This window comes from Megalobrama amblycephala, linkage group LG5, assembly GCF_018812025.1.
Source record: "Megalobrama amblycephala isolate DHTTF-2021 linkage group LG5, ASM1881202v1, whole genome shotgun sequence".
NCBI classification, from domain to species: domain Eukaryota; kingdom Metazoa; phylum Chordata; class Actinopteri; order Cypriniformes; family Xenocyprididae; genus Megalobrama; species Megalobrama amblycephala.
In genome coordinates, this window is record NC_063048.1 from 161954 (window position 1) to 186013 (window position 24060).

Consider the following 24060-nt stretch of genomic DNA (forward strand, 5'->3'; position numbering starts at 1 on the left):
GTCTTCAATATAACATGAAAGTTCCACCGAGTCCTCCTTGTGATGTTCCTCTTGAAATTATATACACTCCACAAACAACGTACAGGAAGAGGAAAAGGAGAAAGAGAGACTGCTCGTCGAAGCAGTGCATCGATTCTTCAGGTTACGTATATTTTCAATGTAATGTTAACACCAAGTTGAATAAACACCTCTTAAAATAAGCATCCGTGGGATAGTTTCAAAATCCAGACATTTTCAGAGACAAGAGAAGAGATACTTTGATGATTGCTGTGCACAGAATTTATCTGAGAAAGCCGTGGACTCGTAAACATTATTTCACCACACGGTGTCAGTGCTCATCTAAACTAGTGACCGCAACACTGAAGTGTGCATGAGACCTGGTGAATGAGATCAGAATTAACTCATCTTTTTAATACTGTTCTTACAAGAATTAACCATGGTTTTACTAAAAAAAAAACATAGCCACAAATCAACCATGGTATTTGTAGTAAAACTGTGGTAATACAAGTAATCAACCTGCGAAAAAACATGGTTACTATATTTTTTCAATAATAAAACCATAGTTAATTTACGTAAGGGAGCTCATCAGTCAAATTCATTTAAAAATATAATTTCAACAGGTATGAAATACGATCAGTAAGAGAAAAAACAATGTTAATAATAAGATGAGCACTGGACTGCAGCAGGGTAGTTGGAAAATACATTTATTTATTATTCAGAATGCACATTTAAGGGAAATACATTTATAGGAACATTTCAGCAGGTAGAAGATATGAGATGTAAATGTCTTCAGTTTGGAAATTCATAGGTCTTCTACACACAAACGTACGTGCCGTGTATTATTTTAAAAGAATGATCTTCATCCTGTCGTATCAGTCTCACCCATGCTTTCCTCTATTCTTGTTGTGTCAGGAAATAGTGAAAACTGAGCTAAAGGTGTCATTGTTTAGAATTAGAGCCGCTGGATCGCTGCAGTAACACCGGCGAGAGGATTCAGCCATTAGTTTTGATTGCGTTGTGATGGGAATGGAAGTAGCAATACACTGCTTCGCTTACCAGAAATAGGAAGTGTGATAAAGGCCTAGAGAGAGTGAATTCGGAATCAACTTAAACAACGAGGCAGCCATTTCCTGTTGCCCAAAATAACTAACAAATGCCCGTTCACTTAAAAATAAGAACTGAACTTGCAGCATTAATGAAATATGGTTAACGGAGGAGACTGATTACATAAACCTCGAGGCGTATTCGTTTTACTTCGACTGGACTGCAACAGCCAGAAATCATTTAAAACCATCAGAGGAGGACTATGTATGTTTCTCAACGACAGCTGGGCAACCAATACTACGGTACGTGGAACCTACTGTTTCATTCAGACCACATTAGTTGCCTCGAGAGTTCGGACAAATTACTATTATTCTGGTCTGTGTGTCTGAGCCAAATTTTTCACTTGCAGCCGAGGGCATTGCTGCCAGCTACAACATTGCAATGCACAATTCAGCGGACGATCCAATGTATCTCCTTCAAGATTTTAATAACTGTAAAATATATTATTGGTTTTGCCAAGCTTGGAACAGTATATAACTTGTCCGACAAGATTGAACAAAACTTTAGACAAATGCATATGGTGGACAGTGCTTATGTATCACGGTCATGTCCGCTGGTTAAGGTAGGTTTTGGAGCTGGTATGCTGGTTTGATCTGATTTATGCTGGTTAAGTGCTGGTCCTTTTTTCAGCAGGTTTGACCCCAGACGGTCGAAGGTCAAAATTACAGTTTCAATGCAGCTTCAAAGGGCTTTAAGCGATACCAGATGAGGAATAAGGGTCTTATCTAGTGAAACCATCTGTCATTTTCTAAAAAAGATTTAAATGTATATGCTTATATAAACAAATGATCAAGTGCTCCAGCCAGACTAGGAAATGCACACACTATAAATTTGATTAAAAAAGAAAAATTCACATTCAAATGTGTTTTCTACACATACAGATACAGATACAGATTTGCGCAACCAACATATTCCATACATATTATCAACAACACTTAAGAGACGACTCAAGGGGACACCAAGGATTGGGATCATTTAGCAGAGGAAGATATATAATATACAGAGTGCAAAGCTTAAAGCCCAATCAAACCAAACCTGATCTGCAATTAATTACATGGTGAAGCAAACATCTTCTTTGATAAATGCCTTTCTGGTGTGATATGTGATGGGAAAATAGTGAAAAGTGAGCTCGGCTAACATCCTACAGGCACTGGCTTAAAACGGAGATGTGTCCTAGACGAGCTTGCTTCCTTCAGTGTTGTTGAAAGTGTTGATATTTTAGAGGATGTTGGTCCTCTGGAGGTGAAACTAGCGCTGTCTGAACTTACAGCTGAAGCTCACATTAGTCTGGATACTGTAAACTACAGGTTAACAAGCTTCGATTATGATTTTTTGCAACAAACCATCAGTCCTGTCAAGATCCTTTATTTTTGTGCACAAAAACAAAACAAAAATATTCTCGTCACTTCATAACATTACGTTTGAGCCACTGTAGTCATGTGGAATATTCTAACCCATGTCTTTAATACCTTTGGACCCTGGACCATGAATGTGGTCATTGTGTTACAGTCTATCAGAGGTCAGATAATGTAAAACGAGTGTGCCAAGAGACACAGTGTGTCAGACTAAGAAGATCACGAGCCCAAAAAAGACCATCTTAGCCATAAAGGGTCCTTCGGGGCACATTTGGGCAAAAAAAAAAAAAAAAAAAAAGTTTCCTTAATCTGAGCGGTACAAGATTTGGCTGCTTTTCTTAAGTTTGCTACCTGAACACACACACACAAAAATGGACAATGTTAAGTGATTGAAAAAACAACTCCTCAATTGGTCTTTCATTGCCAGAAACGGGCACCCATAGGAAATGAATGCGAGAGACTAACTCAGAGCAATATTTTGTTTTATTTGTCCTAGTCCAGTGGTTCCCAAACTGGGGTACGTGAAGCGACAAAAGGGGGTACGCAAATAAAATGTTCATTTAATTCTATCTTAAAGTAATATTAAAACCGAGCATGTATTTTGAACTGCCAAAATGTCGTAAATCCAGTACATTTAATCAAATTACCTCATCATTTGCAGTCAAAAATGACTGTATCCACACAAGCAGCATGCATATGATAGATTGAGTGCAGAATCTGCTGCCTTAAATCACGCTAAATTACTGTCGTTCTCGACAATGCACCTTTGTAAAAGTGGAGATTTAGCACTTACTCTCATGAAGAACAAATATAGACACAGATAGTGGATTCATTTTGATTTAAGACTCAAACTTTCTCTGATACAAAAACATGCATTGTGTGAGTTCTTGTATTTAATGATGATAACGAGCAATAACGCAATTGTTCCCAAGTATCCACGTGACTGCAAACGTGACATTATTATACAACAGGTCAAAAAACAAAACGTAGGCAACATTTTAAACGCAGTACTGTCAGTATACGCAGAAGGATGGTAATCCCTTCAGGAGGTATTCCAAGCTAAAAAGTTAGGAAACCACTGTCCTAGTCTATATAACAACATAGTATATTGGCTACAACTAGATGGGAAATATCAGACAAAGACTCTTCTCCAATCTTTAAATACATAAAACATTAGCCTTCATTGACAGTGTTTCTTGAGCAAAGAAAATGTTTTACTTTTTTTTGAGGATCAATGGAGTTACGAGGTTTTGTCACACGCTCTTTAAAATCCTCTTCATTTGTGTAAAAACCCACATACAGTCGTAAAGGGTGATCAATAGCATTTTTTTTTTTTTTTATAAAATAAAACAAAAATGGGGAAATATGGAAGAACCAAGGCCCAGAATAACAAACAAAACAGGTGATTAAACAAAAAGATCCAAATCAAAATCCAACAAATTTCACCAACTACACTAACAAAAACAGAGCGAACATAATTTCAGAGGAAAGGGCAGGTCAACCCTACACAACACCATCACTGAAAAGAATATAATGTATAATGGTGGTCTGGTGGCTGGAGAGGAGACAGGAGAAGTGCAACCGGCCCCGAATCGCAAAAGGTAGTTTTAAACCCTCATCCATGGTCGTGATCCAATCCCGCAGCTGATTACGGGATCCTAGTTACAACAAACAACAGAGCAAAAAGAACACACACACAGAGATAGCAAAACAGAAAACACAAACAAAATATACCAAATCTGAACGCGATATACAGAATCCGAATTACACATAATTCCATAACACTACAGAGCCAACCTCTCGTATCTACAATATTGTGATCCACACACATGCCTCGCACCTTTTTCTACGTGGTGGTTGCTGTGCTGCTCTAATTGGTTGCTAGGGCATTACTAGGATGTTGTTAATTAAAACAAAAAATAACATTACTAACCAATTATACAATACAATGTTACTGTTCATCCTGAGTTTGCTTTCTTTTTTATTTAAATCACTATTACATTTCAGCAGTTTCCAGTTTTAGTTAAGAGCCCTACAGACCAAATGTCACTTGGTTTATAAGTTCAGTAAGTCTTTGTTTTGTTTTATCACATGACACAGCGCCCACTCAATCCCACAACAGCGACATGTTAGCCTTGCTCTACTGTCGTCCACCTGGTGATGCAGTGTGCTTTGTGGCTTTCAGGAACATGCAGTGCCGCTTGCTGTTTGCAGTTCACGCGTGTTTGCTCTCTCACACTAGGGCTGTATACCTTGGAGAACCTGGCGATACGATACATACCTCGATACACAGGTCACGATTCGATACGTACCTCGATACAGAGCTGTCTCGATACGATTTGATACAATGTGACACGATTCGATACGATTCAATAAAAATACATGGGCCAGAGCCAATTAGTTTATTGCTGAACACATTTACTCAACAAACAGAACTCTGCATTTTTCTTCAATTTATTGAAGACAAAAGTGCATTATAACAAAGTGCATTTTGCTTAAAAGTTTGCAACTTTAAGTGCTCTGATTAATTGTACACAAATTGTATTAATCTGGAAATTACCACAAGTCAACATTTAACTTTCCAAGGGTACAGTCTGAGCTCACACAAGCACAAAATCTTATTATTATTCTTCTTATTAAATCTTCTTATAATTCTTTTTTGTGACACCATGTACTGCCATAACATTTCACTATGAAATCACTTAAATGCTACATCTTGCTTTAACATTTGGCACAACAACAAATCTAATCTACCTCATAACAGGATGGATTTTTAAAATCTTAAGGCTAAACCAGGTTTGTCCTCAAAAAGGCAGGTTGAACAAAAATTACTGCAGCAACAAAACAATAACCTGAGGATACTCTTGGTAATGCTAGCTTTATCCTATGACTTAAGATTTTTGTTCAAAAACAGAAGTTGGTCAACATGCTTTGAGCTTAGTACACTTCTCTGTGCGGTTACAATATCGCCTGCCGTAGAGAAAACGCGCTCCGAGGAGACACTAGTCCCTGGAATGCACAGGTACACTTTGGCAAGGCGTGACATTAGTGGATATTCATTCTGGTGCTCTTTCCACCAACTGAGTGGACTTCCCTCAGCAAGAGACAGGGGTGGTGCCTCCTTGTACCTTGACATCTCCTCTTCTGCCTGGGCCTGTGTGGTTCTGTGTCTCACCGTAGGACCTGCACTGTAAGTTGAACCAAGCAGATCAGCCAAACAGCACAAGTCCTTTTTCTTCTTGGGTGGTGGGCTGGCAGGAATGTCATCCTTGTCTTCCACATGATTGTCCTCCTCTCCTGGTATCACTTCAGCCTCTTCCTATTATGCAAAATACAGATTTTTTATCAATAAACCCATAGTTAATTCTATAAAGAGCATATTCAAAGACATATAATAGTTAGTTTGCCTTTTATTTAATGCGATGAACTGACAAACCTTTACAATATATTGTTTTGCTAGTATAGTGCTTTACATGAAGTATATGTTTGAAACCATTTAGTTTTTTAAGCTCTAACATACTATTATGAATTTGAAATTATGAACTGATTATTTAGTTTTATTACACTTGGTGTATATATATATATATATATATATATATATATATATAATATGTGTGTGTGTGTGTGTGTTTGTTTGTTTTTTATGTTTTTTAACCATGTAATGCTAATGTTAATGACACAGTGAAAGGGCTTACCTGAAATAGTTCTTGAATTCTTCGAGCTTCTGCAGTGATTCTCAAGTATATTTCCTCTCGTTCATCATCAGGAAGGAAGGGCAAAGCTAGGGCTGCACGATTAATCGCATGCTATTCTCACGCGCATTTCGTCAGTAAAGCCGGTTCCCTGATTACCGCTAAATCGCCATCACCTGCTTTCAAATGAGCGGCATTTAATAGACAGAGCCGTAGGTCACTGAAAAGCCACGCAATATCGCGTTCATATCGCAGATGAATCGCCTGCGATAATGAACGCGATATTGCGTGGCTTGTCCGTGAACTACGGCTCCGTCTATTAAAAGGCACTCCGTTTAAAAACAGGTGATGGCGATTTAGCGGTAATCAGGGAACCGGCTTTACTGACGAAATGCGCGTGAGAATAGCATGCGATTAATCGTGCAGCCCTAGGCAAAGCTTTGAATCTAGGATCGAGTGCTGAACATACATACATGGTCTCTTTCTGCTGATCCATGTACCTCTTGCTCAAATCTTGGCAAATAGCCGCTTTGATTTCTTTCACTATCTCACTATCTGCTCTGCTCTCTTGGAAATCCTGGATGAGCTGAGCATGAAGAGGGGCCACAACTGACAGTGTTGGAGAGCTTTCTTTTGACATTACAAGAGTAGCAATCTTCATGGGCTTCATTGCATCCACTATCTCCTCCGCAGATGTAATGTCCGACTCACATAGGGTGCAAACTTCTTTCTCAGTTTTCCTAAGCTCGTTGGACAGAAGAGCAGCGGAGACAGCGGGTTGCTGCTCAAGAAAGCGCTCGAGCATATCATGCGCGCTATTCCAGCGCGTCACAACATCAGTGATCAGTTTATGTTCAGGCAACTCGAGCAACTTCTGCTTCTGTCGAAGTACGTGGCTGGCTGTGGTACTGCGCTTAAAAAAGGTGGATATCCGTCTAACACATCCCAATAAATGAGCGACAGCAGGAAGCTTCAGTACACGCTGCGAGGCAAGGTTTAAAGTGTGAGCGAAGCACCTGAAATGCAACATACCGGCAAGCTCCGCTGCGACGCTCATATTTGCGGCGTTGTCAGTCACAATAGCTGGGTCTTTGGATACGAGGTCCCACTCCTCCAGCGCCGCTTTCAGTAACTCTGCAATGTTTGACCCCGTATGGCTCTCGTGCATGGCTCGCGTTTGTAAAACGTACGACATCAGTTCCCACTCCTCGTTAACGTAATGGCAAGTGATTGTAACAAAAGCTTCCGTGGCTCGCGATGTCCACCCATCAAAAGTCAGTGCCACTCGTGGGACAGAACTCAGGGCTGACTTAACACTGTCTTTAACTTTGTCATACATCCTCGGTACTGCTTTGTCGGTCATGTAGCTGCGGGTAGGGATCACATAACGGGGATCTAACGTGTTGATCATAAGGTGAAAGCCTGTGTTCTCGACAACACTGTAGGGACACAAACCTTTGCAAATATAATGCACCACAGACTCCGTAATCTTCTGTGCACGGACTGAGTTAGATGGAAGCTTGGATGTTGTGTTGTCCAAAGTAGTTTGCGTGGGGTCCCGTGTTTTTTTGGGCTGCGGCGAAGCTAGCTTGTCTGCATGGTGTCTTTGCAGGTGGGCGCGCAGGTTAGTTGTATTACCGGTGTAGCGTATAGAAGCCTGGCAATGCTTGCAGATTGCATTTGTTTTATCGATCCCTTGGTTTCCTTCCTTTGCTTTAAAACAAAAATGTGTCCAAACATCTGCCTTTAGGGACAACGGCGCTTCTAAAATTTTCGACATTTTCCATGAGTTTTTTGAAACTCGCGGGCGCCGCTGCGCCCCCTAATGGCTGGGCGGAGTATCGATACTAAGGGCTAGAATGTCGATACTGTATCTTTTTTTATTATATCGGTATGTATCTAAGAATTGATATTTTGAGCACACCCCTATCTCACACTGTCATCCTAAAATGAATATCACACAGGCCGTAATACACACAAAGAAGTAACTGATATAGCCTACCTTTTGATTATCCCCATTTAGGGAGAGATCACATTGCAGTGGGACAATGTAAGCAACAGCTTTGTTTAGACTGCTTCCTTCCTTTAGATTAGATTCCTTTAGTTTACACAAAATACCCTTCTGGCAGAGCTATGTCTATAAGCTTTCTGCTCCTGCGCATAAGTTTGAAGCCTCCAGCATGCTTTATTAGAGGAAGAGCCTCCTCAATTGTCATAATAAACTTGCGGTGTGCACTACACATCTCAAAAGTATTTTTTGTCAAGACAGTTTGCCTGGAGGCACGTAATTTCTTCAACACTGGGGATTTGTTTTCTATTCATTAGTGCACAGCAAAAAAAAGTGTGTTCCCATGGCTGGGTGGCAATAATTTGTTTGTTTTTCATCTGTGCTGTATGACTGAAACAGTCGGCTCAAAGATGCCATGATCTTGTTTGGTCAGTTTGTTAAAAACTGTGACACAGGGAGGTTAATAGGATCAGACCAGTTGGAGACGCAACTTTTGGTGCTGGGGACAAAGCAGTGACCGATCCAGCAGCCGGCACTGTAGTCGGTCCAGTCATTCCAGTACTCGCTCCAGTCAGTCCCATCAGTCCAGCAGTGGCTTGTGCTTTCTGTAGAGCAGGTATGCTTGAGGGTGCTGGTGACGGTCCATCTTGTACCTCTGTTTGCTCCCTCAGAAGTTGACCCAGCTCCATTATAAGTACTGATATTAGTCCTGTATCAGCTGACAAATAAAAAGACAAAACTCAAATATAGCTGCGAGTAGCAGTCATCAGGGTTCAAGCACTTTAAGGCCTTATTAAAAGACTAGACTAACCTTTGCTTAGGGTGGCCACGGGTCCTTAAAAAGTCTTAAAATGTCTTGAATTCAGATTCGACAGGTCTTAAATATTTTTTGTCGCACTACAGCAAAGATTTCTCCAGTCTGGAGGACCTAATGACTGATCCTTGGACAGAAGATTGTTTTGAGCTGAGCTGAGCTGAGGTGATTTGGATGCTGAGAACGGTAACGTGCCATCGCTCATTCAGCTCAAATGACGGGATCGAGGAGGTCTTCAAAGCGATGTTTCCGGACCCGGGACTTGTTCAGACATTTACGTGTGGAAAAGATAAAAGCAGATATATAGCTAAGTTTGGACTGGTGCCATATATAAAAAAAGGACTTATAGCCGAGGTCAACAGATGTGGAGCTTTTGTGATCATGTCCCTGAACCAGACAACTAAAAGCAAGCAACTGGACCTTCATGTGCGGAATTGGTTAAATGAACATGTTCAGTCAAGGTTCTTTGGATCTCAGTTTATGGGCCATGCAACTGCACAAGGTCTACTTCAGCATTTCAAAGTATGTTTTCTTTTAGAGTGTATCATGTAGAAAATGTAGGCTAATGTAAGGCCACAGTATGACAGTGTTTTGTTTTTTAAAGCAGCTCCAGATGTTAATACTGGCTTGTCTAATGCCTTGAATATGGACTGGAATATGCAAAAGTTGGGGGCGTACATAGTAGAGATGCACCGATTGCAATTTTCTTGGCTGATTCCGATTTTCTTTCTAAGAACTATAATTGACAACATATACAAACAAAAATCTACTTTTCATCAATGCAGATTTTTATTTTCATAAAATAAATAAAACACAAGTAAAAAGTCAGTAATGAAATATAAAAAGCTCATATAAATGCAATAGAATAAAGAGAAGTATGAAACTAAGTTTTTCAGGTTAACTGGGTTTCTATTCAGGTAAGAAATACTACAGAAATTAAAGTAATCAAATGTAAAATAACACATTCAGTGTACATTAGTTACCTTAATTTCTGTAGTTTTTATTGTAAATATTAATACAGATCAATTTGACAGTTTGAGCGCAGTAAGCCACTCCTTTTGGTACCTGTGACTCTGTTTGACTTCAGTCTGAGACTGAGCGTGGCTTGATCAGTGGTGCTGATCATCTTTTGGTGTGACCTGACGCTTGATGATGGAATCAGGGAGAATATCGCTGCACACCTCGTGTCGCTCAGACAACAGTTCCGTGATTATTTCCCAATGATGCCTGGTGCTAGCAGCTGGATAAGAAACCCTTTCAGTATCGACAGTGTCTTCTTCAGAGAACTTAGCTGTTGCTGAGCAGGAGAGATTGATAGAGTTGTCTTGTGATGAATCATTGAAGGCAGCTTTCAGAAAGCAGACATTGTTGGACTTTTGGATAAAGCAGCACAGTGAATACCCCGTGCTGTCCGACAAGGCAGTGCGCTTTCTCCTTCCTTTTGTGACCACGTATCTGTGCGAGAAGGGCTTCTCTTGACAACTGCTTTGGATTCAGAGATGGCACTGTACGACCCATTGCCAGACCAGGTGTAACACAGAGGATCCTATATAATGGTCATAAATGAGGTCAGTCTGAATGCTTTACCATCTTTAGAAACATTGTCATTACCTTTAAAGTTGATAAATGAGTAGTAATGCTAAATGTAATGCTTGCCCTTGCTGTTGCTGAAGTAGCATAGTCTGTGTTGCATTAGTTGCATCATTTCACTCTTCTGCCTTTGTGCCTGTTGTGCTGCTTTTGCTTGCTCTTCAACTTGTATTTTTCTTTATTCCAATTCCTTTTTCCTTAGAAACCTTTCAGTCTGGCTTCTCTCCTTCTTGGAGTTTGAGACTCACTGTATGTCATTTCCATGTACTGAACTCAACTATGCCGCGGTAAATTCAATTTTCAATTCTAGGGCACCTTTAATAAAGGTTCTTATTCATAAATATGTACAATAATTTGAGAATGCATGAAGATAAGACAGAAATGCATTTGTGTTTTCAACCCACAGACAACTAAGAATCTGTATTAAGTCATATTTATACCTGAAATTAATTCTGATAAACTTGATTGTAATCTTATCATGGCTTAAAGAAATATGATCAATGACTGAAATGGCCAACCCTGTCAACATTTTGATAATAGTTCAATCAGCAACAACTAAGCGACAGACTGAAATTCATGTTTATAAATCACTGCAATGAAAATGATGCCCTTCATCCCTAAACCCAACCCCGACTATGATGTGGGCAAATCAGGTGACAAAGTGGAAAATGCCTCTGTTTATCTGGTAACTCTTATTACTATCCTGCAGAGACCTGTGCTTGGGAAAGCTGGCTTAATCTTAACAGGGATTAAGGAACTGTGTCACAGATAAAATGACTCTGAATGCAAATACTGAGAACGTGTTAGTGGGCTTACTTACAGAGCTGAACCAGCAATCTGTTTAGAAGAGGAAACAAATTAACATCTCAGTAAAATAATATATAAGTCTGTATGGACAACATAAACTTTATGCATATATAAAAAGCATATAATTTGAGTCAGAATAGGTTATATACAAGTATTCACAATTAGTGAACAGAACTGCATTTATATTGACATAAAATCAGCATAAATGTGGTGCTAAAAATGTGACTTCTTACACCATTTTGTTATAAATATGTTTTTCAGTATCTTCCTTTATGTCCAACAGAAGAAAGAAACTCATACCGGTTCAGAACAGCATGAGAGTGATGACAGATGTGTCATTTTGAGTGAACTATCCCTTTAAGAAAATTACACCAAGACCATTGTTTGTGTTTCAAATTTCAATGTCTGATGAGAATGCCTTCATTTTTGTGATCTTTCTCTTGATCACTTCAACACAGAATATGAGTGGTTTTGCCAATAAATCATTGATTTCTATTGGCCACACATCACAGGGCAGCATGTATTCCTTCATGTTCTCCGTCAGGAGAGAGATGCCATCTTCATTTCGGACATATATAGAAAGACCTGTTTCTGATACCAGGGGCTCTCGTGTGTGATCTTCTACCTGTGTTCTGTACATCCTCAGAAGATGTTCTGATCATGCAGTTTGTCCCAGAAAAGCTGCTCTTTATGTCACTTACAGTAACACTTTTCAATGCTGCTGCAAACTCTCGGGCAGGTGGGTGGAAGCGCTGACCCCTCTTTCCACCAATGACTGAAAATAGGTTCTGGTAATGACACTTAAAGGAGAGAGATGTTTAAAGCCTGAGTTCTTCTAGAAGAATGGTGTGAGGTTGGGTTCGGCTGTTTGTACAACCAATGGAAGATTAGATTGTTCTGGAATATATTGTAAAATTAAGTTTTTTTGCAATTCTGCTTTGATACCATCAATGCATAAATCACATACTTCAGCTTTAACATTGGGAAAAAAAGAGTTTATGTTGGCGGTGGAAACAGTGTAGACAGTGTTGTCATGTTTATGATTGTCAGTGCTCATTTTATACTTGTAATCTTTGTTTTCTTCTTTTTACAAAGAGTTATGGCTACCTCAGTGCAGTCTTGATTCAGACGGGATGTGCTCAGGTGTGTTGCTCCTGCCTGATGCAGTTCCTCCTGCACTTTCAGGACACAAGGAGGAACTGTTCCAGATCTGCATGAGGTTGAATAGAGGTATAATAGTAAGTATATAATAACTTATAGAAATGTAACAGCTTTTAATAGATAGAAAAAAAATCCCACTACAATCTAACCTGAATTTCCAGTCAGATGCCCACTGAATGCACTCCCTGAGGTGTTCAATCAAAATTGAGTCTTTCGGATTTCTGTGTGTATACAACAGGTAAAAGAATATGCTTTTTGTCCTTGATATAATGTAACTGCATTTTTTTTTACAGTACAATTCACACAGGTAAGTTTGATCAGGCTTTACTTTGTCACATCTCTTGATCACCATAATGACACATTTAAAAAAAAATCCTGTGAAAAAAAAAAAAAAACCTCTTCATGCATTAAAATAGCTTGAATGTCAGTCTATACCCTTGCCTCATTTCAAGACTTTATTTGAACTCGCTGAGAACAGGAGAAAATTGTTTTTGAAGAACGAAAGAACGAAATTGTTTGAAGAACGAAATCAAACTAGAGTCGTTTGACCAATGCACAATGACTGCCCCGTTCATTGTAACACCGGTGGCAGGGAAAAAACGGTTATTTCAAGAGCAACACAAGTGTTATTTCTTAGCTGTCAGATGCACTGAACATGTAGTGGTTCTACGAATAGAGAAAATATTAGAATAAGTCATAGAGTTAAGTGTATACACACCCGTTCACTTGCAATCCTCTGTGCATGAAGATGTTGCACCCTTTCGATGTCCTCCTGTGACAGGTCAGTCAGTCGACTGCGTCTTCCCGTGGGCCGTCTCATGCCCTTCGCTCCTCTCACTCCTCTGGCTCTGACCAGATGCCTGTCGCTACTTTCACGGGACGTGGAGGGTTGTGGCTTATATTCAGTGTCAGAATCTCCGATCCTCTCATCTTCAATGCTCTCATACACAGTAAATTACAATTGAGTTCACAAATTTACAGAAAAATAAAGCATATTCAGTATGCTAAGTTAGCAGCTGTAATGCTATACGATAGCTAAGCTTTATTGATACAGTTCGCGCCTAAATACAAACATATCCGAAATTTCGACTTACAATGTCGGAAATGCTTTGACTGTATTTGGCAGATATTTTTCAAATAATAAATGCAGATTATGAGTTACCTGCGGTGAGTCCGACATAATGAATCCACTAACACGACACAGCGAATGCCGGTGGTAAACAAACACTCGTGTTCCAATACTCGTGCGCTCATTTCAAAAACTCGCTAACAGTTTTTGGTTTCTCAGTCGTCGAAAAACATCCTCTATAACACCTTTAACTGTAATAATAGGAGGCACATTTACATTCAGGCCATATTTCTTGAAGTTGTTCTGTATTGATTTGAATAGATTTGAAAAATGACAGAGATGGCCTTCCCTCCAACACTGATGGTGTGAGCAGATTCAGTGCTGTCTTTCATATTAAGAGAAGCACCAAGGGGTTTTAACGCCTGTATATTAGTGGCTGCCTGGTCACAGACAACACATTTTACCTGCAGATAAGAACCAAATCAGTTTTTTGTGTATCTGTAAGGAAACCGTGCTTAAATAAATAAATTACTTGCCGTTAATCCTGCAGATTCTAGGTGTCCTGTTGCATCTTTTAGGAGAGAGGCGATTCAGTTTCCTTTCATGGATGTTCTTGAGAAGAAAAAAAACCCTATGGCCTGCATGGAGACATAGTTTTCAACATTAACATTGTCAAAGCCATAAGTTTGAATTGGGACTGTCTGTTTGACAAATGATAGATTTGAGTGAAGGATTCAGCTGGCAATTTTATTCTAACCTTTATTTTTGCAATTTGTTTTGGTAACACTATTTAAAAAAAATAAATAATAATAATAATTATTTAATACCTGTTTCCATTTTTTTGCTATGCCATGGACCATGAAGACCATTGCCTGGCAAGCATGATGGCCATCAGATGTAATGGTGTCCATCTTCTTGTTATAGTCTAGATGGTCCTTGATGGCCATCTCATCATAGACAAGAGAGCACATCATGTCCTTGTCCGTCATTGTGCCTGCCAGATTTTTTATCTGGTAAATAACCTTTTTGAGGAATCCAGGCTGAAAATTGGCAATATTTTACATTATTAGATACAATTTAGCCATGCAAAAACTGTTAATTGCTGTTGTGTGACCTACTTACAAGAAAGAATCCCACACGTTTCATCACATGTTTATTTAGTGTCCAGGGAGATGGACGGGCAAATATTCTTCTGAGGTGGCGGTAGCACTTTGGGCTATGGTGGTAAAGCTGCAGAGCAATTTCTTTGAAATTGTGGCTAAATCGCCTGCCACTTTTTTGCCTTCCTCTGAGTTGCAGTTGAGTTTTTACAGATTCCTTGCACTCCCAAGGTAGGTCCTCCAGGAATAGAGCGACTTTATGATTACTTGTATTTTTCAGGACCTGCAACTCTTTGAAATTAGGAAATATTTTGTTTAGTGCTATGTAAGTAACGTTCAGATTTTTTCTCTTTATGAACTGCTATGATAAATTATATATTTACTTGTTTTTGAGAGAGCTTATTTTATTTTTCAGATGTTTCATTTGTCTCCTTTTTCCAGGGCATTCTCCAGAGGCTTTATTCTCTGACAAAAGTTGAAATTAATGCAAGTACAAGTAACTAATTAGATTATGTTGTTCATAAGCATCGGTTCCCAACAGGGGGTCCCGGGCCACAAGGGGGCCTCAGCGAGCTCTTTAGGGGGTCGCGTCATATTTTGAAAAGTGATGAGCAGTGAGCATTAAGATCGATCAAATTACATTAGCTAATTTTATCCATGATGCCCTGGCTGACCAAAAAATAGACAAATTTCTAATTCGTCCTCCACAAAAACGACCTGAGTCCCACTGATTCGCCTACAGCAGCTGATAGTAATGACCAAGGCATACTGGACCCAGGTGAGGAAGCTCCCACCAATTATACTGGAAACACTAAATACAGGAAATACCAAGACAGTTACCTGAACTAAGGTTTTACGTCATTTTCTCATAGTAAAGAGTCCCTGCCCCAGCCACAGTGCATTTTCTGTACCAAAGTCCTTGCTAACAAATGCATGAGGCCGTCCAAACTAATGAGACATTTTCAGACAACTCATCCCCAATACTGCAACAAGCCCAGGGCGTTTTTTGAGCGCAAGGCAAAAGAATTGACACACTCCCAAAATGAGATGAGGGAAGTCACAGCTACTGACAAGAAACTTTGGTAACACTTTACTTGAAGGGGTGTGCATAAGACTGACATGACACCTTCATAATCATGACATGACACATGTCATGAATATGAAAGAGGTTTTATGAATGTTTATGACAACTGTCATTAAGTGTCATTCACTCAATTATGTCATTTTTAATGCAAAGATGACATTGTTTGAGATGTCCGAGTTATGACAACTTGACATAAACCAACACATCATAACCTGTCAGTGTCTTTGTCATGACAACTTGACATCATTTAGCTTTATGGGTTAACATTACATTAAACTGTCATGTGGTTGGTTTTGACATTGGCTGTCATGAGGCCATTATAATAGTGTCATGAATATGTATCTTGAGCTCAAGTACAGTGGTACAAATTGAACTTGTCATTAAAATGTCATTAACTGTGCAGATTAAATTTAAACATGCAAGAAAATTGTACAAACAGTTTCTGCGGAAACCTAGGTTATGATTTTTCTCCCTTTAAGAAAATGACAAAGGATTTCCATGGCATATGCCATAATTACTCTATGAAGACATTGACATGTTCAGACAATATTGCCTACTCATCAGTTGTACATTACATATCACCTTTCCATCGTTTCTTTTTAATAAGTAGATTGTTTACCTAATCTTTAAAGATTATTCATCTAAATTTGATTTTTAATAATGCCCCCCCTGAAATTTCAGTCAAAGCACTTCGACGTCACCCTGTATGGGATATCGCTTCTTGAGCATTTCCCAGCTGAAGCAAATTCTTATCCCACTACATCTGCATCAGTCAGCTTTAAAGTCATCCCCCTGCAGCTGGCCCTAAAGCTAGACGTTAGCCCAGCTCTTTCCTCCTCAGCCGGAGGCAGAAGCTTCTCTTCTCTGCCTCCTCAGCATGGTCTATAGGGGCCTTCCTCTGCCTTACTCCTGCTACCCCCATGCCTCTCAGGAAACAAGCTGCTGATGCACCAATGAAGCCACAACACCCTACCTGTACTAAATCTTGTTTTCAGTCCCTAGTGGCAGGCTCTCCACTTTTGAGCACACTCAGTGTGGGGAATGCATTGCCTGCTCCTTCTCCAACAGACTAAGTGTGGCAGTCTGACGGGGAGGTATGACACCTGCAAATCTCCATTCTGTGCCTCTCCAACATCTCTTCCAGTCTGCGCAGGACCTGTGCCATAAATCTCCCATACAGGTTGATGTCAAAGTGTTTTGAACGATCTCTTTGATCTCTGAGGGAGAACACAAGACGTCAACCCCCATCTGCCTCAGTGCTCACGATTGATGAAGTGCAGAGGCAGAACCAGTGGTGTGTACCAGCTTTAAAGCAGAATGACGTGGCCGAGAGCATCAGCCCACTGTTACTTCACAGCAGGATTAGAATTGGCTTCAGCAGGGACATGCTCAAGGAGCGATATCTCATACAAGTTTCTCCCTCAGAGAACTGAGCTTGTATTCATAACCCATATATTTCTGCTCTGACTTGCTTAGTTGAAAAAATGGGAAATTACACAGTTTTCTTTAAGAGCCAATATTATTTATCAGTTTTCACTGTAAAGCTGCTTTGACACAATCTGCATTGTAAAAACTTGACTTCAAATTCAAGATATTCACCTGTATGGCGATGGGCAGCATCATGCCATGGGGGTTACAGTGCAGCAGGACCAGGGGAGCCGTGAGGTACTGCTGCCTGTCATTGACTACATTTCCCACCAGCCCGTCCAACATCTTATAGTCAGAAAGGAAGATGTTCCCTTTCTGGGTGTTAGGGTTAGGTTAGGAGTAGTTTAAATTAATTTATTGTTGTTATTTTTCAGACCTTCTAATCTCTCTCTGCCTTTTTTGGACAAAGTAAGTTTAAAATTTATGTTCATACCATGTGTTGTGGTTATTTCGTTTTGTTGTGGTGATTTCGTTGTGTTGTGGTGATTTCGTTTTGTTGTGGTGATTTCGTTGTGTTGTGGTTATTTCGTTTTGTTGTGGTTATTTCGTTGTGTTGTGGTTATTTCGTTTTGTTGTGGTTATTTCGTTTTGTTGTGGTTATTTCGTTTTGTTGTGGTTATTTCGTTTTGTTGTGGTGATTTCGTTGTGTTGTGGTGATTTCGTTTTGTTGTGGTTATTTCGTTTTGTTGTGGTGATTTCGTTTTGTTGTGGTTATTTTGTTTTTTTGTGGTTATTTTGTTTTTTTGTGGTTATTTCGTTGTGTTGTGGTGATTTCGTTGTGTTGTGGTGATTTCGTTTTGTTGTGGTGATTTCGTTTTGTTGTGGTGATTTTGTTGTGTTGTGGTGATTTCGCTGTGTTGTGGTGATTTCGTTGTGTTGTGGTGATTTCGTTTTGTTGTGGTTATTTCGCTGTGTTGTGGTGATTTCGTTGTGTTGTGGTGATTTCGTTTTTTTGTGGTGATTTCGTTGTGTTGTGGCTTGGTTCCATTGTGTTGTGGCTTTATCTCGTTGTGTTGTGGTGATTTCGTTGTGTTGTGGTGATTTCGTTGTGTTGTGGTGATTTCGTTGTGTTGTGGTGATTTCGTTGTGTTGTGGCTTGGTTCCATTGTGTTGTGGCTTTATCTCGTTGTGTTGTGGTGATTTCGTTGTGTTGTGGTGATTTCGTTGTGTTGTGGTGATTTCGTTGTGTTGTGGTGATTTCGTTTTGTTGTGGTTATTTCGCTGTGTTGTGGTGATTTCGTTGTGTTGTGGTTATTTCGTTGTGTTGTGGTTATTTCGCTGTGTTGTGGTGATTTCGTTGTGTTGTGGTGATTTCGTTGTGTTGTGGTGATTTCGCTGTGTTGTGGTGATTTCGCTGTGTTGTGGTGATTTCGTTTTGTTGTGGTTATTTCGTTGTGTTGTGGTGATTTCGTTTTGTTGTGGTGATTTCGTTTTGTTGTGGTTATTTCGCTGTGTTGTGGTGATTTCGCTGTGTTGTGGTGATTTCGTTTTGTTGTGGTGATTTCGTTTTGTTGTGGTTATTTCGCTGTGTTGTGGTGATTTCGTTTTGTTGTGGTTATTTCGTGTGTTGTGGTGATTTCGTTGTGTTGTGGTGATATCGTTGTGTTGTGGTGATATCGTTGTGTTGTGGTGATTTCGTTGTGTTGTGGTGATTTCGCTGTGTTGTGGTGATTTCGCTGTGTTGTGGTGATTTCGTTTTGTTGTGGTTATTTCGCTGTGTTGTGGTGATTTCGTTTTGTTGTGGTGATTTCGTTTTGTTGTGGTTATTTCGCTGTGTTGTGGTGATTTCGTTTTGTTGTGGTTATTTTGTGTGTTGTGGTGATTTCGTTGTGTTGTGGTGATATCGTTGTGTTGTGGTGATATCGTTGTGTTGTGGTGATTTCGTTGTGTTGTGGTGATTTCGTTGTGTTGTGGTGATTTCGTTGTGTTGTGGTGATTTCGCTGTGTTGTGGTGATTTCGCTGTGTTGTGGTGATTTCGTTGTGTTGTGGTGATTTCGCTGTGTTGTGGTGATTTCGTTGTGTTGTGGTGATTTCGTTGTGTTGTGGTGATTTCGTTGTGTTGTGGTGATTTCGTTGTGTTGTGGTGATTTCGTTTGTGTTGTGGTGATTTCGTTGTGTTGTGGTGATTTCGTTTTGTTGTGGTGATTTCGTTGTGTTGTGGTGATTTCGTTTTGTTGTGGTTATTTCGTTTTGTTGTGGTTATTTCGTTGTGTTGTGGCTTGGTTCCGTTGTGTTGTGGCTTTATTTCGTTGTGTTGTGAACTTATGTTTGCTTTTTTAATTTCGTTGTGCTGTGCACTACTGGGCCACCGTACTAAACCCCACCCGAACCTAAATATACCATTTTTATACAGAATATTAAAAGAATAAAACATAATGGACAGAAATGTGTAGGAACATGACTATTTTAGTAACAATATAGCATTAAAAATTATATTTTGAGCCGCTAATCCTACACCTACCCCCAAACCTACCCGTAACCATTTCTTAAAAACTAAAACAAATAAAAGAATAACAGACAAACAAGCCTAAATCACAATAATTTATTTATTGATAAAATGTCAAAAGTGGTAGTAAAAGTAGTGCAAATGATGATGAGTTGAAGTTGCAGTGCCGTAAACCTTCTCCTGTCGTAATGCTTCTCGAGGACGGGCGCAACTTTCAAATTTGAATCATAACAAGTGCGGGCTGAGCATGAAGACAAAGATCGCCGGATAAAGGGGTAAATTTGGATCTGTTCCTTACAAACATATGGATTCTAAAGATTTGGAGCACAGCAAACAAATAAAATTGATGGGATTTGTGAATTTTTGTGAAGATGTTCATGTCTTTCTTTCTTCAGTGGAAAAGAAATGAAGGTTTTGATGAAAATATTCCAGGATTTTTCTCCTTATAGTAGACTTCAATGGCCTCCAGACAGTTGAAGGTCAAAATTACAGTTTCAGTGCAGCTTCAAAGAGCTTTAAATGATACCAGACGAGGAATAAGAGTCTGATCTAGAGAAACCATCACTCATTTTCTTAAAAAATACAACTGTATATGCTTTATAAACACAAAATATCGCCTTGAACATACTTCCGCTTTCCGCATTCAACCGTTTGGAGGCCATTGAAGTCCACTATAAGAAGAATAATCCTGGAATGTTTTCCTCAAAAACCTTAATTTCTTTTCCACTGAAGAAAGAAAGACATGAACATCTTGGATGACATGGAGGTGAGTAAATTATCAGCAAAAGTTTATTTAAAAGTGGACTAATCCTTTAAACATAGAAACATACTGTATAATTTATTCTCCTGCGTTTGCTAAGGTTTATAGATGACTTACCTTACAAATCATTAAATGTCACACATTGCGTTTCCAGATGAACGTTAAAAGCAATCCAAACTCACAGCATGTGCAGAGATGGAGTTTGAGACGCGCCACTCATGTGAATGATAACAGTTCATGTGAAGCTGCATTTACTGTGAACGAGCCGCTCTGAGACACACATAGATAACCTACACGCATGTAGATAATTATATATATTAAATCTGCAGCACATACAGTCATAGCCTTTGCAAATTCACAATAGCTTTATGCTTTATTATGATTTTTTAATATCGTGCAGCCTTAGAAAACGGTTTAATAATGCGTTTCATGGATTCTCGTCCATGGAGAGTGCCACTTCTGGTATTTTATTAGTTACTCGACATGGACAAATTGAAATGGAGGATTTTTGAAAAACGAGTAATCGAATTTAATCTAGGAATCATTACAGCTTTATTATGAAGTAAAATAATTTAGCTTCCGCCAGACCACCCTCCATATTCAACTTACGGAAAAAGATTAACTGACGCGACACCAGTTGCGTTTTTTTCGTATGGAGCAGCAGCATTTACTGTGACCCGCTCTGAGATACGGATACGACTGCGTGTAAAAGAGCACAGCAGAGCGGCAGCGCCTGTGTATCTAAAGCCTGTTTCATATGGCAAGCCCAAAGGTTCAGAATTACGCTATAGCTGATTTGCGTTTACACCCAACGGTGTAAAAACTTGTGAAAAGCACCGTTTTTTACTTGTTTGGCTTGCCACAAAAATGCACGTAAAAAACTCTTAATGGTACACAAGAGTGTGTTTTTAACGGCATTTTCCTTGTAGTATGATGAGCCACACCTGCTGATTTCAACAACCAGTAAGTTTGAACTGTTCTCACCCAATCAATGATGCCTCAGTCAGACCACACCAATTTAACATACACATGCACTATATTAGCTTATATTTTCATTATATTTACCAGTTAGTAATGTCTTAATTATTTAATATATGCTTAAATAAATTTGTCATGAAAGCAATTTATGACAGCAACTGCATAAATTATTATATTTAAAAACTCTGGCCTGGAGTAGAAAAATAATTTGGAAAATATTTTTTATAATTATATATATTTTTTTACTTTATGTGCAGTTTACATGTTTTGTTTTTTTTATTTGAGTGTTGATTATTATATCTAAAACTGAATTTCTTTTTTTTTTTTTTTTTTACAGCATTAGCTGAGGTAGATTTTTTATCCTTAACAAAATATTCATTATAATTGAATTTATTTTAAGAGAGAGACACAATTTGTTCAATAAACCACTGTTCAATATTAAAAAAAAAATCTGTATGGAACTGTGACTTCAATACTGAGGTACGTTTCGAACCATCATGTACCGTTACACACATAATGAATAGTATATTTAATATAATGGAATTAATTATACTATTTTTTTGAAAGCAGAAAATGCTTACTAACTGTCCTGTAAATGAAGTAAATAAAAAATCAGGAATACAAATTTCATAAAGAGCATCATAAAAATAAGAGCATGCCTGTACATTTAACTCCATTTGCAATCAATGTAGCATAGATGTGTTAACAGTGATATTAAATAAACACATTGTACACACAAGTTTTTGAATTTATATCACGGATGGTGCGAGGACCCTATTGGAATTAATGTGTTTATTATGAATAGTCATTTTACTTTTTTGTAAAACAGAAAATGATCGAAGGATAGTAGATGGTAGGTTTTGAAGCTGGCACCATTATCAACTAATGCAATATTTTCAAAATGGCCAGAAGCCTGTGTGGGTTTCTGGGCTGCCTCTTGTACCCACGCTGAACTGTGCAGCACACGGCAGATCCTGTGATACTGTTTTTGCTCTTTCTCTCACTCACAGTCCTATGATGAATGATGGTCACATTCGTATCGGGCCAACCACATCATCAGACTCACACACTTTAACACTTCAGCATGTACACGCCCATCTTTAAACCTGTACCACACAGCACCCAGCTGCCCGTCTCCAGCCACTCACACATGTACACACACATTTGCAGCCGAGCTTGTAGTAGAAACACTCAGAATACAACTGTGAGAAAACTGCATTCTCAGCGCGGCAGGAAGCGTGATCTCTTACAGATATTCAAGTCATTAACATTTTAAACTTCTGAGCAACAGAAAGAAAAACAATTGTAGTTTGTTCTTTTGTTCATGTGCAGTTACAAAGAATACGGACGGGAGTTTTAATCTTCAAAAAGCATCATATAATTAATCCATTTGTCTTAAAGTCAATACATATATTTTGAATGCATGTTATTTACATGTTTTGTTATATGCATGTATATTTGTTTATTTTTTAAATGTTATTTTTAATCAAAATGGCAAAACCAAAACTCATTTTGTCACAAATGAGGCTCCCGCACTTCCTCCTCCGCACCACCGGAGGGAGCCTTAACCTGAATATTGAACTTACCATCATTCGGACTGTGTTTCCCATTGGCCCTCATTCCTGGGACTGATTGTGCACACACCTGCACCACATCACACACACACACACACACCACGAAGGCCCTGACCCAAATGGCGCACTTCATGTGGACTTTCGGTCTCATGGACTTAAATTGCGTGTGCTCGCCGAGTCTACGAGTCCGTAGGCCGTCCCATTCAGCATTTTAATGCTCTGAAGTGTGCTCAGCAGCGCCCCCTTTGTACCCTTGAAGCGGTCTTCCGCGAAGCCCGCATAGATGCAGGCTCTCCACACTTTAACTACCCAGGAATCCTTGTGAAATGCCAATCAGAGAACGGATGGGAGGAGATTTCGCTCAAGAACAAAAGATAACATGAAGAAAATATTGAAGTGTAGGTATCATTACGGTTTTTATGATCTAGGTGTACATTTTACCAGTTGTTACCTACAGTTTATACAAACATTATGGTCATCGACCAGTAGTTGATATCTCAAATATAATGTGGAGCACAGGGTTAAATAAAATGCTCTTTTTTCATTCTGCTGGGGGGGTGCTGTTGCTATAGTAACAAACTACAGTTTTACATGTAACTGACTGACAGATAATCCACACGCTCTTATTTCACTGTTGTTGATGATGTTGAGGTTATTTCAGCTTTGTTAATTCATTTTATCTGCAGAGGGTAATCGTTACCATTCAGCTGAACTGTGTGTATTTTAGTCAGTTACACTGTGTTCCTGCTCCACGGCATGCTTGCATGAGTTTCTCTTCACTTCAGCTGCTCAGTGCTCTGGTGATATCAACGGTTTGATCCATTTCAGAAGCTGCCAAAACATCAGAATAAGAGCAAAGCTCACTTTCATTCACTGAAATAATAAACCTCAGTGATCCTGATTCAACACTCAGGTGAGTGAACATCAAAACACGCTCTGACACTTTATCGCCCCGCCCCATCTGAACTCGACCCGTCTGACCTGTTATTGGCTGAAGCACAGGGCTCCGCCCCCAGCAGTTTAACAAAAGAGCCTGTTAAATGCCACCTTTGTCTTTTTGTTCTTTGACTGTGTGTGTGTGTGTGTGTG

General features: G+C 39.3%; 1 protein-coding gene across 1 annotated transcript; it reads right to left on the minus strand.

The window, feature by feature from the left end:
* Positions 1–4982: 4982 nt before the first annotated feature.
* Positions 4983–10099, minus strand: LOC125269336 (E3 SUMO-protein ligase ZBED1-like). The gene is made up of 5 exons (XM_048192240.1): positions 10039–10099; positions 8635–8877; positions 6704–7864; positions 6155–6246; positions 4983–5778 (listed from the first exon to the last, which is right to left on the minus strand). Exons 1-5 carry the CDS (start codon positions 10097–10099, stop codon positions 5344–5346), a joined length of 1992 nt encoding a protein of 663 aa, XP_048048197.1. The 3' UTR covers positions 4983–5343.
* Between the last annotated feature and the right edge of the window lie 13961 nt (positions 10100–24060).

What these genes read in the sequence shown, in the direction of transcription:
- LOC125269336 (XM_048192240.1), bottom strand. Translation starts at nt 10,099, where the DNA reads ATGATCAGCACCACTGATCAAGCCACGCTCAGTCTCAGACTGAAGTCA. An exon ending in AAAAGTTGCGTCTCCAACTG is followed by an intron (nt 7,865 to 8,634) that starts GTCTGATCCTAT and finishes TTTGTTTTAAAG; the next exon opens with CAAAGGAAGGAAACCAAGGG. An exon ending in CCAAGAGAGCAGAGCAGATA is followed by an intron (nt 6,247 to 6,703) that starts GTGAGATAGTGA and finishes TTAATCGTGCAG; the next exon opens with CCCTAGCTTTGCCCTTCCTT.